Source organism: Schistocerca piceifrons, chromosome 6 (genome assembly GCF_021461385.2).
Source record: "Schistocerca piceifrons isolate TAMUIC-IGC-003096 chromosome 6, iqSchPice1.1, whole genome shotgun sequence".
Classification (NCBI taxonomy): Eukaryota; Metazoa; Arthropoda; class Insecta; order Orthoptera; family Acrididae; genus Schistocerca; species Schistocerca piceifrons.
The window spans coordinates 21,570,532-21,587,162 of NC_060143.1; the positions used below are offsets into that span (position 1 = coordinate 21,570,532).

General features: G+C 41.6%; 1 protein-coding gene across 1 annotated transcript in view; it reads right to left on the reverse strand.

Moving 5' to 3' along the window:
- Positions 1-16,233, reverse strand: part of LOC124802945 (rab3 GTPase-activating protein non-catalytic subunit) — a 171,428-nt gene extending 155,195 nt beyond the window's left edge. The window contains exons 1-7 of the mRNA XM_047264033.1: positions 16,110-16,233; positions 15,850-15,999; positions 15,442-15,523; positions 15,054-15,177; positions 14,751-14,952; positions 13,122-13,449; positions 6,744-6,839 (exon numbers count right to left, since the gene is read on the reverse strand). Coding sequence (XP_047119989.1) covers positions 6,744-6,839; positions 13,122-13,449; positions 14,751-14,952; positions 15,054-15,177; positions 15,442-15,523; positions 15,850-15,999; positions 16,110-16,194 — 1,067 coding nt within the window. The 5' untranslated portion in view covers positions 16,195-16,233. The remainder of the gene's footprint in view (positions 1-6,743; positions 6,840-13,121; positions 13,450-14,750; positions 14,953-15,053; positions 15,178-15,441; positions 15,524-15,849; positions 16,000-16,109) is intronic.
- Between the last annotated feature and the right edge of the window lie 398 nt (positions 16,234-16,631).

Below are 16,631 nucleotides of genomic sequence, written 5' to 3' on the forward strand. Positions count from 1 at the left end.
GCAAAGATAAGTTACGATAAATTTGGGTTCATATGGAGACATATAGACACTCGTTTTTCACTGGCTCTCTTTGTGAGTGGAACAGGGAAGAAAATAACTAGTAATGGCAGAGGGTATCCTCCAACCACACGCTGTACAGTGGCTTGCAGAGTATGTGCGTAGATGTAGATGTATCCTGGATAGCCCCTCATATATATATTGCCTACTGTGTCAGTTGGCTCCTCTGCAGGAACCAGTGTTGCTTTCCTCTGACAATACCGTACTTACTCGAATCTAAGCCGCACTTTTTTTCCGGTTTTTGTAATCCAAAAAACCGCCTGCGGCTTAGAATCGAGTGCAAAGTAAGCGGAAGTTCTGAAAAATGTTGGTAGGTGCCGCCACAACTAACTTCTGCCGTCCAATATATGTAGCGCTACACAGGCTTGCTTTGCAGGCACAAAGATAAATATTGGCGCCAAAACCTCTGCCTCAGTAAATAAATTAAAAAAAAAAAAAAAAAGGAAGACGAGCTTTTTTCTCCGCCCAGAGTTTCGACCACTGCATTTTCATACATTATCCAACGAAGTAAATACAAATTCCGTATTGTTCATCTTCGAATGTAGCAGCATTGCAATGTACTACTGGCAAGACTGTTTGGGGTTTTTGTCAATATGGCCAACTCTACATTCTGAATTTTTTCCTACCTGTGAGAAGAGATGGTTGTTAATAGGAACTTTTATGAATTGTGAATCACATGCAGTATTCTCTTTACAATAAGAATAATACGAGTATAAACATTTTGCGATGTATTCTTTCGTGTTTGCTGCTATCTCATTTAAATCCTGTCTGCCTAATAAACTACGAAACTAGAGTGAGACAACAGCAAACGCGGAAGAATATACATATCATGTCATGTTTATATTTGTATTATTCTTAATGGCTAATAGTGATACAGTCAGAAATGAAGCACGGCAATTGACTAGATTTTTAAATCTAAGATGACTCTAATTTCTGTGCAGAATGTAATGTACTAAAGAGGCGTCTGCAAAGATTTTCAAACAGGGAAAAATGTTTGCTAAATTCTCGTTCAGAACATTATCTATCATACGCAGTCTACTATTTGGTTCTTGTTGATCATTATCAAAGAAACAGCAGTGTAAGTAACAACAAATAGCAGTCTCTTGCCATTGCTTCGCTAATGAGACAAGTCCTCTTCCCCCCCCCCCCCCCCTTAGTAGGCGGCGGTAGCGCACACAAAAGCAAGCCATGCCGCGAGCGGCGACAGGCCGTAAACACTCATTATCAGAATGCGACAAACAATGCATGACACAGTACAGTAATGCATTTTCAGCTTAGAGTGACTTAAACACCTACAACAAAGAGAACGGCACTTATGAGATGAAAGAAAAATAAGCAATCAATTCAAACCAGACAAAGCAAGTGAAAAAGGAAGGGTACCCATATAAATACGGACGGAGCGCCTGATGCATAGCAATGGCTACCTGGTAAAGCTTAACTGCTAAGCTTACGACTCGAACCAAACTACTGTAGCTGTATCGTCATTCATTCGACCTAAATTGTGTCTCATATTAAAATGGACCAACTTTGTTTCAATTTGGAGGTGGGGCCTAAAACATTTCTCTCCTCTTGAATTTCGAGTCTCAAATTTCAGGTGCAGCTTAGATTCGGGAAAAATTTTTTTTCCTTGATTTCGAGTCTCATTTTTCGGGTGCGGCTTAAGATTCGAGTAAAAACGGTATGTGTCGTCTGTTGTCCTCTTACCACCAAAAGTTATGCATGTGGTCACTGTGCATGTCAAATTCTACCAACATCACAAACAGTTGCAGCAGTCATATTGAGCTTGGGCAGCCAAGCTTCATGCCCTCAGTTGTAAATGCCGCTCTGTCATGGCCAAGTCTCAGAAGGCATACGCAGACACCCTAGAACAAGACGCATTCATCTGTTCAGCCTCTGGTAAGGAAGTGCACCAGCATGTCCTTCAGTTTGAGGACCCTACGTTGGAGGAAGTTTTGAATAATGCACAGCCGTTCGAGGTTCCCCATGTGACGGGCTGCCTTAGAGTGATGTCACCATTGTTGGCAGCATACAAACACGAGGTGTAGAGCCTACTGCACTAGAGGACAATGAGGTGGCCACAGTACAAACAGGTTCATGAGGCCACTGCACACAATCATCAGCAGTGGAAACAGTGAAAGGTTCTTTTATCATGTCATTCGTTTTGTACAGCACGAGCGAACCTGGCACAGGTGGTGGGCCAGTTGCATAATGTAGGAAGAAACATCGGGTAGCAGCAATGTGTTAATCTTTAACCCTTTATGAGTCCTTGTAGGAATCAATGAACATGGATACTGATGCCATCTCGTTGTGTCCGCCATTGTTTGAAGGCAAGAACAAACTTTTCATTGAAGTGCAGGTGATGAACTAACTTCACTGAAGTGCTGATGATCACCAATCATTGCACCTACAGGGCAACACATGAGCCACTGTGTCCCTAGTTAAGTCACAGACATACACCAGGCTTGGGTCCCCACCACTGGCACATATCGATTGTCGGCTGGTAAGGTCTCATTAACAGCAGATTCCTATTCTCTGCCAAATCATGGTTGACACAGGTTACAAGGCAATTGTCCATTCTGTTACATACTTGGTGAGCAATACGAGTACCTAAAATTTATTTGGGTTGGATGCTTTTGCTACTCTTGGATTTTCTGTGCCAGATGCAGTGCATTTGGTGTCAGACCAAGTGCTTTATCATGAACTGCAGTCTTCACATTCTAAGTTTCTGGATCTGTTTGCCCCAAGATTAGATTAAGAAATTTCATGGCACACATCATCCTCAAACCCTCTGCCTGCACTTGTTTGTTTGTTTGGTTGTTTTTATTTTTTATTTATTTATTTATTTTTTTTTTTATGTGGCTGCTGCCAGTTGCTTCACATGACCATGTCAATGCACAGCAAGACTGCTTAATGTCAGTGGGAGTAATTCAAGTGATTTCTTCAAGTGCGTGGGCTATGCCTTTAGTAACTTAGTGACTGTAAACAAACCATATGGTCAGCTTCGGTCCTTTGGTGACTTTGAGGTCACTATTAATGTGCAAGCAATTGTGGACACTTACCGACACTTACCCCCAACCTTGCCTGGAGGAGTTGCTCACAAAGCTGGCTGGGAGTAATTTCTTTTCCAAAACTAATTTGGCCGAAACCACCAACAGATTCCGCCGGATGAAATATCAGAACAGCTGCTTGTGTTCAATACCAGCAGCTAATGTTTGGGCTCATTACTGCGCCAGCCATCTTTTAACATTTTCTAGAAGAGAGCCCCAAGTGCATTAACTGTCTTGATGATATTGTGATGACAGACGCTACCATGGAGGATCATCTATGTAACCTGTGTTCCTTGTTTACTGTTCTGCTGGCCATAGGCCTCAAATGTAACCATGCAAAGTCTCATTTCCTTTCAGCCTTTCACTGTTTATTTGGGTCTGCAATCTCCCAGCATGGAATAACATGTCACCACCATTATGGCTTTGCCCCATCCCTATAATCTACAAGAACTTCAGGCAATCCTCGTAAAACTGGTATACTATCACCCTTGGCTGATACTATCGGCCACCCCTTCCATCTGTTGTTTCGGGAAAATACTCCCTTTGTTTGGTCTACAGTCTGTGAGTGTGCATTTGTGCACATCAAACACAGTCTTCCCTCTGCACTGTCTCACACACATTTCAACCCAGCAAGCATCTGGTCCTGGTCACAGATGTGTCCGAGTACAGGGTGGGGACAGTTCTGGCCCTTCGCCATTCCTATGGCTCCGAACTGCCCACTGCTTTTGCATTGAAAACACTCATCATGGCTCAACATTATTCTCAGGAGGAAAAAAGAAGCTCTTGCCACTGTCAAAGCCGAAAAAAAATTCACGAGTTCTTGTATGATGCAAAATTTCATTTAATTCAGACAATTAGCCCTTGGTTTCTCTGTTTAGTCCTTTGATGTCGTTACTGGGGCAAAGCCATCAACCATATTCAGCACTGAGCCCTGTTCCTGTCCTTGTACAATTATTAGATCAATCTTCATCCCACATCACAACATGTGAATGTGGAGGCTCTGACTGGATCTGCTGCTCCAGCAGGTTGTGTGCATGGTACAACAGGGATGGCCTGACTGTCCGATGGGTTGGATGTCAGACCTGCTTCGGAATTATTATGCATTGCTCCATCACCTCTCCCTCTTGGATGGTATTGTTCTTTTGTAGACAAACAAGTTTAACTCCCCGCGTCATGATATCAGTGGCTCTGTGGTAAGAGGTCCTCCGTTTATTACATCATGGTCACTGGGGCATCTCTTGAGTGAAGCTGTTGGTGCACTGCCGAGTGTTCTGGCCAGGCATCAATAATGAGGTGGAAAGTTTGTCTCGGCCTGCCACAAGTACTTGGGTCAACCATGGCTGGCTCCTATAAAGCCATGGAAAAGGAGTCCACATAGAGTTTGCTGGTCCAGTTTTAAAGACTTTCTGGTTGTTGGGGCTTAACACTTTATCTCATTTTCCGTATGTCATCTGACTGTAGAGGCTCTGTCAAACATAATCTCCATTTAAGGCTTGCCTTGCACTTTGGTTTCAGACAATGGTCCTCAGTTCACGGCTCAATCTTTCAAGGATTTTCGTAACCATAAATGCATTTGCCACACCACGGTACCACCTTTATATACAGTAGAACAGGGAATGTGCTGTCCAGACGTTGAAGACACAGATGCACCAGTACATGGCAGATTTTCCCAATGAGGAGGCTCTTACATTTTTCTTAAGATTTTACAGAATGACATTGATTGGAGCCAAGAGCCCTGCTGAGCTCCTGCATGGCTGACAACCATGGACTCTTATTCAACTTCTTGCTGCCAAGCAGGCGTCCCCCAGCAGCACTGGTTTCATCAAAGCTCACGCCCAGCACACCCATCTGAGTCAGGGGTTTCGGGTGGCACCTGCACTGGCTTACAGCCATCATCCACAGCCAGCACATTTTCATGGTTCACACCGAAAATCGGCTCATGGCATGTCGTTAGAACAAACTGCGACCCAGGATGGGTGCCAGACCTCTTCCACGGGCCTGGGAACCATTCATCCAGTACCACCATTTTCTTGTTCTCTGTCGCTTTTCCTGCAGCCAGCACTAGCTCCTCTCTTTGTTCTGTGCCTTGCATGACCCATGGCAGGGATTGCAGCCAGGTCACTGTCTCCAATGCCTCCCGTCGCCAGTCCACCATAGTCCCCAAAAGCTGGTGCCCTTTGCCGTGGGCCCCCACTTCAAAATGGCTTCCTTTCCATCACCGGTCCTGTATACCCATTACCCAGGACTGGGGGTTCCCTCACCCCACTCACTTTCGTCCATATGCACTGGTCCTAGGGGACTGAGAATTCAGAGCACCTTTGGCTGCTGCCAAGGATGTCACAGACGCCTTGGTAGTCGTAGCATCAGATATGGCGATATCTGCTCACCCCCCCCCCCTCCCCCACAGAGGAGGAGGAGTTTCATAACCCACTGGTTACTAGATCTACCATGGCCATACGTTGAGCCCCTAAGGCAGGCATAGTGTGCGCCAGCATTCGAATGATGTGCTGCACAATGACCGAGGTGGCCACCAGGCCAGCACGATTGCCAACAGCACTCATCAGATCTGATGTGTGTGCACAGCACAACACCTGTGGTTTCTCCTGGGAATTGCATCTTTATACGAGTTGCTCAGGCCTCGAAGGTCCGTTGTCAACTGTATTCCAATCACGTGATTATTGTCTGTGTTGTCATATTCTCAACACTTCATGGCCTAATGAAACTAAAGTTATTTATGACTACATGTTTCCTTGTGCTCCTAGTTAGAACCCAGGTACTGATAATTTTAGTGAATATCTTTCACCTTATGGAGAACAAAACTAATAGGTCTGTATTTTTTGTTTCACCTGTCACCATTCTCAGGCTTTATCAATTTCTCTTGAATCATCATCAGCTTCCCTTTTTTCATACCTCAAATGGCTTTTTTTCCTGGAATGTCATCATTTTCATAATTAACTATCTGTATTTCTGAACTATTTCTTGCACTACATAAACATTCAAAGAAATCATGGAATGCTTGAATTACAAATGAAATATGGTGGCTACCCAACATAGACTTCTGTATAATCTTCATTTTTTATTGCTTTTAGTTGTTTCTCTTATCAAATTTTCATTCTATCTTTTAACATTCTCTGAAAGACATTTCAGAACAGTTTTGTTTACTTTAAAATATTCTATCTTGGTCATATTATTATTTCCTTCAAACTCTTGTCTTCTCTTTAATAGCTGCTATATTCCATTTGAAATTTTCTTTACTTTCTCTTTCATATTTGAACCATATTTTCATATTTGCTTAAGTAGATATGTTCAATATTTTCCCCTTTCATCTATGACTGTATAACCTTCCATTTTTAAGTTTGGGAACTGCTAACTAAATTTAATCTAACTGATCTCTGTATTCTCAATTAATTTCTCGTAATCTACATTTCTGAACTCCTGCTTGATGAGTATTTGTTTCTCTCACATATTCTCAAACAATACTGTCAATGAAAAGCTTCAGTTTCTTGTGAAACAGAATCAAAGTTTGATGAAATTTCTCCGGTTAAATATGATGAGACCAAATATACGCTTAAACATTTGACAGTTTTAAGTACCTGTTAATATACACTCCAACAACAAAATATATCAAAACAAGCTTACCTACAAACCATTGGTTCCACAGCCTCTAGTGCAACTTTATCCTTTGGGCGCTCAGCACCATTTGCCTTCTTTGCACCTGACCACCATCCACTGAAACTACAAATAAATAAATAAATAAATAACCAAACAAAATAAAGGAGTACACATATGACAGGAAAAAACCAATGAACAAAACTGCTAAACCTTGAGGCTGAGAACTGTTTGTAACAAAAAGCCATTAATTTACAAGACAGGAAACAGAAATAGATCATTCAACACACAAACAACCAAAGAAGACACATGAATGTTTCACAAGTGATACTGCTGACCGCCAATACCCAAATGTCCAGTCTCTGTAACAGAGAGTATCTTTGGCTGGTAATGTGTTACATACATGGGAGTGCTACATGAGTCTTCTTGGTATAATATGGATGATTCACTGCCAGGTCTTGGAAATCACATGAAATAACTTTTTATGACACCATCCTGTAGTAATACCTGCTACTGAGCAGTATTTTCATTTTATTAGGGAATGGAGCACCTTTAGAAGTGTCATATTAGAGCAGGCTGTTCCAATGCTGCCCCATGGGACACAAGTGGCCTTGATTGCCTGTCAGCTCACCCATGTGTAGGAACTGATTGCCTGTACTACCTGTCACACAGCTGTCTGCCTAAATTTTGCAACTTATTACCAGTGTTAAAGTAACTATTACTCAACAAGAAACTGGACTGCTAGGAGGACTGTGAAAAAGCTGCTTAAGTACATGCCATCACCAGACAATGACTTCATGTTGCCAGTGCAGGACAACTCATGCTGTATGGTCAGGGATCTGCAGGTATCATTTGTCAGTGTGTGTGTGTGTGCGTGTGTGTGTGTATGTGTGTGTGAAGACCTTGACAGCAACTATGCTTGTGGTCTGGGCTGGAGTGGACCATTGGCATTAGCAGTAATGATGTTCACTAGTTTATTGCTGATGTGGCTACTCTGAAATCTAGAAATGAAATGTTACATTATGATTAGCTACCTCTTAAGTGTTCTGTGGGTATTTCTGTAAGCATGTCCATGCATCTCATTGGTCAGCTGATGTTTTCTTTCTCAAGAATCATCAAATTATTTAACAGGAACGTTCATAACAGTTGTGTACCATGCTCTTTTCACAGACTAAAAAAACCACAAACACTCACTAGAAATTCTTTCTCAGAAGGCATTCTTGTCTTATGGCAAGCCATGTTTTCCCCAGTGCCCGGAAATGTCTTGGTCCTGTGGATGTGTCAAATTGTCACTTCTGTTTTCAGAAAGTGCCTTTGTATTTGCAAATATCTGTTTCTGCTCCAGCTGAATGATGTTTACTGGGTCTATGTCATATCAGTTACTGCCTGGACATAAACTAAAGGCTCCGAGTGCCAGGCAAGTCCTGGTGGCTTAGGTGCCACCTGGTTACATCTCCACCCCTTCCTTGAATCTGGGCAAAAGGTGGCATGTCTGTCTCATACAGTGTCTGGGGCTGAATGAGTATCTCATCTGGCTGGTACATTACAATACACATCAGTTAGTGTGTTGTGGATAATAAACCATGTAGAACCATCAGCTGAGAGTTAAAAGCTTTGGACGTTCTCATAACACTCTTGGCATCCCTTTGCACTTTATAATTTCAGTTGCATTTCTCTTAAGCAATTGTCAGACAAGGGCACTGCTTGTATTCAAATACTGGGGTAGTAGACTGTGATAGATTATTGTAGTAATTCTTGTTAATTGGACACCCCAAGTAAAAGTTTCATAAATCCTATCACAATGTTCTTTATTTGTACTGTGATTTGTACAGTATGGATATGTTTTATCACTAATGATTTTGTGTTCAACTCCCCCCCCCCCCCCCCCCAACGGAGATGAGAATAATGTGAAAGGTCTACCACTTAATTTCATTTGTTACTGTGATTTGTACAGTATGGATATGTTTTATCACTAATGATTTTGTGTTCAACTCCCTCCCCCCCCCCCCCCCAAACGGAGATGAGAATAATATGAAAGGTCTACCACTTAATTTCATTTGTTACATGTCTCAATGACTGCTGGTTGCGGATTTCCTTTAACACACATCTTTTGTACCTGAGGAAAGCAATATTTTTATGTCCTACTTTCCAATAGCAATTCCACCACATAGCTCTTTCCCAAACTCTGCCCCCCCCCCCCCCTCCCTTTCAACTTTTCAGTACAGGCACCTAATCTGCTTTCTTTTTAAGGAGCTGTTTTTTGCATGAGATACTGATGTCAAAGAATGTTTTGTAACATCAGTTAACTCCTCACTAACACAATTATTCACAAGGTACAGCAAAGCCATCTCCCATTTTAACCTAAATACGTTACATATGAAGGACATATTGAATACCGTTGCTAATTTTATACACAGCATCTCCGGAACTTCAACAACTGATAATGAAACACTAACCTTGAAACAGCTAAAACCACATTTTTTTAATATTAATTCAATAAAATACTATAAGTTTAGTGAACATCGTGGCATAATTTGAATACCTGTACATCAAATGTACAATTTTCACTTGTAACACAGTGTAAAAATGGAAGTTGTCCTGTAAATGGTAAAACAGATTGATATATATGGCAACAGCTTCACGTGATACACACTGTACACAAATTTTTCCCTGCAACGGATTTCATATGTCCCTGAATTTATATGTCTTATAACCTTCTTTAGCTGGTTCACTGCCTGAAAAATGAATGAATGCAATGGTGGAATAAGGGAAAGCAATTCATGCCAACTGCTGTAGGCAAATACTTAGTCTTGAATAGGATAGATGTGTCCATTAACCCTCTGTTAGGGCCCACCACTAGTCCCATGTGCATAAAACACCATTCAAAAATATAGCTGTTTAATGAGAGTGGAGCAGAGGGCTACGGTTGGTCACATGCCATCCTGTGTGAGGGGTTATCCTGGTCACTGGCAGTATTGTGGCAGACACCATGTTAAATACTATAGATGTCCGAAACCTTAACATTAAACTTTTTCTGTACAGTATTAATTCATTAATAACCATCTCTTTCTGCTTTTTATCCCATTATTACAAATCATCTTTCTGCTTTCTACTGGAGGTTCACTTAATGAATTTACAATTCAAATGTATAAAACTTTTGCTTTCCCTACACTTAGCAAAAAACGTTTTTAAACATCTTAAATTACATTCCCCAGATGAAATACACAGATCATTACTTCAAACAATGGAATGGCAATACATGGTGGAACAGGAAATATTCATAGTTCTTTGCAGAGTATAGATGTAGGCCCCTTCAAGGATGACTACATTGTTATGGAAAGCTTCCTTGAAAGGTTGGAACACTGTATTATAAACAACCCCTTCCATATGGGTGGCTGAAAAATTGCATCATGAAATGATTCTTTGATTCTTCCAACTTGAGGTGTTACTACTACAGGGGGTTGAGGGACGAAGGGAGGGAGGGAGGGGGAGAGAGAGAGGGGGGGGGGGGGGAGGGGGGGCTGCCCAGTTACTCAAAGAATATACAATGGTTGTCAATAAAATGAGGTTCTCAAGGAGCTGCATTCATGAGAAACACCGTTACATGGGATCATGCAACACTGGCATGTAGCTTGATTCTTCCTCTCCAATTTCCCGCCCCGTGAGCTGACTACGGCACTCAGTCTTGGCTTGGCTGCCGTTAGAGATGGAACTCCCACTCGCATCTCATTCCAAGAGTGAGTTAAGCTCTGTGATTCATTTTTTCTGTTTGAAAAAGACTGTGCCAGTAGACATTCATTCCCAACTGCATGAAGTTATGCAGAAATGTGTATCAGTGTACACCACGTGCGCGAACAGTGCAGAAAATTCAAAGACAGACATACAGACATCCATAATGAACGCTCTGGACAGCCACTGGCTTTGGACAAAACAACTGCGAAAGTGGAAGAAGCAATGCTGAAAGATTGAAGTGTGACAGTTCAGGAGCTCTGCGAGATGATCCCTGATGTCACCATGACCAGCACTGACAAAATTTTGATAGGCTGTTTAGGGTATGCCAAGGTTTGTGCATGAGAGAGAGACAAACACTCAGATCGAGTGATAAAAGCCAACTGCTTGAATAAAACTCAGAACGAAGCCTGCGATTGTGGCGTCATCCGTTAAACGTGCAGGGAGCGTATCAGGCAGCGCAAAACTCTGCCTGAACACATTTACAGACAGTCCAACAATATGTGAACCACTGTCAATGCTGAACCACAGTGACAGAGAGGTGGGTCCTCGCGGTGCAATAAATAACCGTGTGTCAGCCAGATGTGGCCAATGCGTAGCTGGCAGAGGACAATGGAGTCCTTGCGAGAGGCCCGCAACGAGGAGTGCCACATACCGGTAGACTCCATGACAATCCAAAGTTTGTTGGGTGAAGGCAGCGTGCACCATCCATCACCCCAGGTGCCGAGGACCTTCTGCCGCAAAACTGACTGGAGATCACACTCCAAAAGGCCAATCTCCAGGGCCAGTGTGCTGATAGCCTGTTTGGCCAGCAAGTCAAATATGTTCATTACCCGGGATGCCGACATGACCTGGGGTCCACACAAAGACCACGGACCAGCCGCAACAGGCAAGAGTATGGAGGGGCTACTGGATAGCCATCACCAGATGAGAGCGAGGAAAACGATGGTCGATAGCTCGTAAACCGCTCAGGGAGTCACTACAGATAACGAAGGATTCACCTGAGCACGAGCGATATACTCTAGGGCGCGAGAGATGGCAATGAGCCCTGCAGTGAAAACACTACAGCCATCCAGCAATAAGCGTTATTCAGATTGTTCCCCAAGAGTAAAAGCGTACCCAACTCAACCAGCAACCATCAAACTGTCGGTATAGACTATGGCAGAGCTGGGAAACGAGGCAAGGATGAAAAGAAAGTGTCGACGGAGGGCCTCAGGAGGGACTGAGTTTTTCGGGCGATGTGCCAAATCCAACTGAAGGCATGGGCAGGGCACACTCCATGGGGTAGATATATATGGGCCCAGAAAAGAGGTGGAAGAGGGAAAAACTCTAGCTCAGACAGAAGAGACTGGACGTGAACTGCAATCGGACACCCTGACCAAGGCTGCTGTTCAGGAAGATGGATGACCGAGTTGGGGAACAGGAGACAGTAATTTGGATGCCCGGTCAAGCTACAAACATGTGCAGCATAGGCAGCCGGATCCGCAATGGAGGGACAACAGCCTCCACAAGTATGCTTTCGCGGGCAAGTGCTCTACCACCGAGCTACCCAAGCATGACTCACACCCCGTCCTCACAGCTTTACTTCTGCCAGTACCTCATCTCCTACCTTCCAAACTTAACAGAAGCTCTCCTGCGAACCTTGCAGAACTAGCACTCCTGAAAGAAAGGATATTGCGGAGACATGGCTTAGCCACAGCCTGAGGGATGTTTCCAGAATGAGATTTTCACTCTGTAACGGAGTGTGCGCTGATATGAAACTTCCTGGCACATTAAAACTGTGTGCCGGACCGAGACTTGAACTCGGGACCTTTGCCTTTCGCGGGCAAGTGGTAGAGCACTTGCCCACGAAAGGCAAAGGTCCCGAGTTCGAGTCTCGGTCCAGCACACAGTTTTAGTCTGCCAGGAAGTTTCAATTGGAAACCTTGTTTTATGGACAACCCTCATAACTGGAGTTTTCTTTGTCCGCTACTCATGTTTGAATGATAGTACTGATGCAAATAATTTATGGCATAACATGTCTCCATCACTATTTTAGGTTTTTCAGCCACTCCAAAAATACTCCTACACTTCTATTACAAGATTTATAGCATCATTTACACTTTAATGCACTATTACCTTGTTGCATAACTAAGCGTAATTATTTCAGCACCTGACACCATCATTTGTTTCGTTGAGCAAAATATTGATAGTTGTTCAATGACCTCATGGATTCTATTATTTTGAAACTGTTTCTTGTGATCCAGTGCATTTCCGTCATGCCACAATGATACCTTACTCTAAAAAATTAAGTAAGTTTCATGTGGCTGTATGCATACAATTTGTTTATTGCTTTACTTATGTCATACAGTTTGTCTGCTTTCTCTTCTGAAGCACACAGGTGAAACTGATGGATCACTAGTTCCACTACACCAATATTTGACAACTTAACAACATAAAATTCGAAACCACAAAATCACACACACGCTTTTGCACACACAAGAAATGACACATTGTAAACAAAACACATGAATATAATCTACAAAGAACATAGAGGAAAACATCACTGACACCATGTATGCCTGGCTCCTCTTGGAAATTGGAAGTTGAGTCACTTCATGTTAATTATATGATAGCTACAAAAGTGGTACAGTGTTCTTTTGAATTTAATGTACAGAATAATTCAGACAACATACTTACGGCACAGCTTGTCCAATGGCTGTCTTTAATTTGGTGGCAACAGCTTTGGCCATGTCAGTTAGAACTGGCTGTGGCCCTCCTTCTAGTGCATAATGAAATCCAACGAAAGGTTTCTTGCCAGCTCCAACAACAAGCAATGTTTGGGGTGCACTAGATCTGTAATATGCTCCAAAGCCACCACACAGTGATGCTGTCACCAAGTGATCGAAAGTATTTGCAGTGGAAATGCCCACCATTTCACTGTCTGCTGTCACTTCTTGCTCCTGAAAACCCCATTTCTTGTACATCAGAGGTGGAGCTTTTAAAACCTCTGCACAGTTAGCTTTCACTGAAATAAACAAGAATAGGCCTCAGCGAAGGAAATATTTTGTGAAACCGCAATGATCACTAATAATTAATATTATTAAAAATGTAGCGCAAACTGTTAAGAGAAGAACATTCTGCTTGTCTTTATAAATAATTCATCGCTGTAGAATAAGATTTTGCAGTAATTTTAATCAAGCATTACAGCTATATAGCATTATGCTATAGACTAAAATTTACTTGGTAGCTCATGTGTCACTTGTCATCACAGTGTTGTGACAACCACTGTCAGCTCTCTATAGATTTATGTTTGCTCAAACAAGGACTGGGCTGTTTGTGCAGGTGCTCTTTCCCACTGCTGTCAGTGGCAGTAGGGTTATTAACAGGGCTCAGCATCATAGCCGTTAATGGCACTTATACCATGGGCTTCAAATGCAGCACTCCACTCAAAACACTCCAAGTAAACTAATGCTTTACTGCAGCACACTGGCTGTACTGGATGGATCACAAGTAATGTCGATAGTTTTGATTGAGACTGCAGTCACATGTGGGAGTTGCGTTTTCGTGTTTGTGTGTTGTCTATTGTTGACAAAGGCCTTACTGGCTGAAAGCTATATTTGTGAGTGTCTTTTTGCTGTGCCTATCTGTGATTCAGCATCTCTGCTATATGGTGAGTAGCAAATTTCCTTTTTATAATATTGTATATTCCAGCACAGTTTGAAGAATCATTACATTAATGGCAGCTAAGACAAATATTCCTGGCCGATTTAACTACTCACTATTTTGAAAAAGTATAATATTCAAGTTGATGTTCAGCATTCATGTAACTTGCTTTGCATATAAGTGTATTTCTTAATCTGTGTTATCAGAAGTTAAGATTTTTTATAGGCGAAGTAATAAAATGATTGAAAAGTCCCTTAGTCCAACAAAGGAAGCGTGCTGTTTTGACATTTCCTATACTCTAATGTAGTGTAACCTAAATAAACTGTTTCCTGTATTTTTTATCACTTGAATCAAAATAGGTGTGCCAACTTATCACACTTAATCTGTGCAAGCCATATGGTGATTGTAGTATCCTATATTAAAACGTTTAAATTCCATTTATTTTTCTCTAAAGGGTCCACACCATATAAAATTACATAAACAGACAAGTTTTATTTCCAAATAAAATTTCTATGTACCTGAAAAAGAGAAAATACTAAACACACTTTATCATAATTAATTACAATATTGTGAAGTAGACAAACACAATACGTGGGTGACATCACAAGCCCAACAGAAAATAACCTCTTAGTAACAAGAACTACCATATATAAGTTCACATACCACGTGCTAACTGATTACGGCAGGCTCTTAGTGACTGGAACAAACCAAATCCTGGTAGACTGCAAATAACAGTGTTGTACGCTACATAAACTTCCTCCACCTGTTCTTGTACCATGCCACCTCTTGCAGGATGAAATGACTGGCATTTTAATGAAGTTACTGGTTCATCATGAAGCAGCTCTTCTGCTAGTAGATTTACAGTCTAGAAATAACAACATAATAGTCAAAATTCAGCAAGCGTCAAAAATAAATTCTCTAGGAGTAAAAAATAAATTCTCTAGAAGTGCAGCTGTTTTAACTTACTTCACTATAAAGCCGCAAAAACCCAGTAGAAAAACCTACTGCTATACAGGTCCAGTCGGGTGCAACATGTGAACTCTTCCCTGGTGCTATCACTGGCAGGCACAGAACAGCAGTGATCTCTTCACTGTAACAAGTCACAAACCAAACAAAAAAATATGCTGTGTGAATTTGTGGTAAGAGTATTCAGCCAATTAAACGAATACAACAAACAAGTTCATGAATATTAACTCAAGACTTGAATGTAGCCTACATCAATCTACAACTGAAAGACGACTACCAAAAAGTATTGCAGTTCCACCAGCTTCTACAAAGGCAGTTCTCTATTAAATGAATTGACAGATAAGCCTACATACCTCTGGCGATAAAAACTGTAAATTGCTAAACTTACTCTTCTTCCTTACACGGATTTCCATGCCATACAACATGAAATTTCATTTTCACTTCGCCCTGTTCTTGAGTATCCCATTTCGCTAAAAAAAAAAGAAAAAAGAAAAAAATAATTTAGTTAACTACGATGACAATCCTTCACCATAAGGCACACAGCAGTGCGTGCGAATGTAGAAGTTACAAATTAGAAGTAAAATAACGTTCTAGATTATCAACGCGCGCACAATTCAGGTATCTGATCAAAGAGCCTTCATGGTATATGAGCAATGTAGGTAGCAATACGTAGATCCATATTGTCGCAAGAATAAACTACATACAAAGGTGCTCATGTACATGCTTTATATTGTCAAATTAGATCGTGATAAGCAATGAGGAAAGCAAATCTCATCACTGCTGGTGTGTCACTTACACATGAGAATGACAAGCGTCGATTTACGTGCTATGGCTAGAACATCCCCGAATGGAGACAACGAGACATGACATTCCTGAAGCCATGCCGATTCTTTGTCATTGTTGACAACCGCATTGTCATTGACATCGTCCTCGGGCCAGTCCCACTCTGTTGGGCAAACAAAAGACCAAACACTACAGTTGTCACAAAACATAAACAAATGCTGCAAATAACAAGAATGACAATGTTAACACACGGTAACACTGTCAGCCACATACCATCTTCTAGAAAGTTTGGAAACAGAAATCGTTTAACGTTATCTATATCAGCAAAATAAGAGAAAGTTTTTATTTGACAGGACATTTCAACGCACCAGCCATAAACTACTCAAAGATATCAATCTAACAATTCGAAAATGAAAACATTCAGAGATACTATTGTGAAACAGCTACAAAGTCAGAGCCTCTTTAAAGCGGCTTTTTTTTGTCTCTGTCGACTGCTTAGTACCTTTGGCAAGTGAATCTATAGCATCGTTTGGGGGTATTGTTTCTATGTCACTACCAAAATGAAATATATGTTCAGTACTGTCTGCTGTGCAGTTTAGAGCACATCTCTTTTGTTTATAAGGACGATTCATATCCGACGTCAACGGAGTGACATAAGGAAATATCTCTTTTAAATAACTGTTGGTGCATTGAATCTAGACGAAACGCCAACATAATGCCACGTCATTTTAACAATACTGAACGGTGAAGGTGAGATATGAGGAACCGAGCTTCATCCACAAGTCGGAATACAGT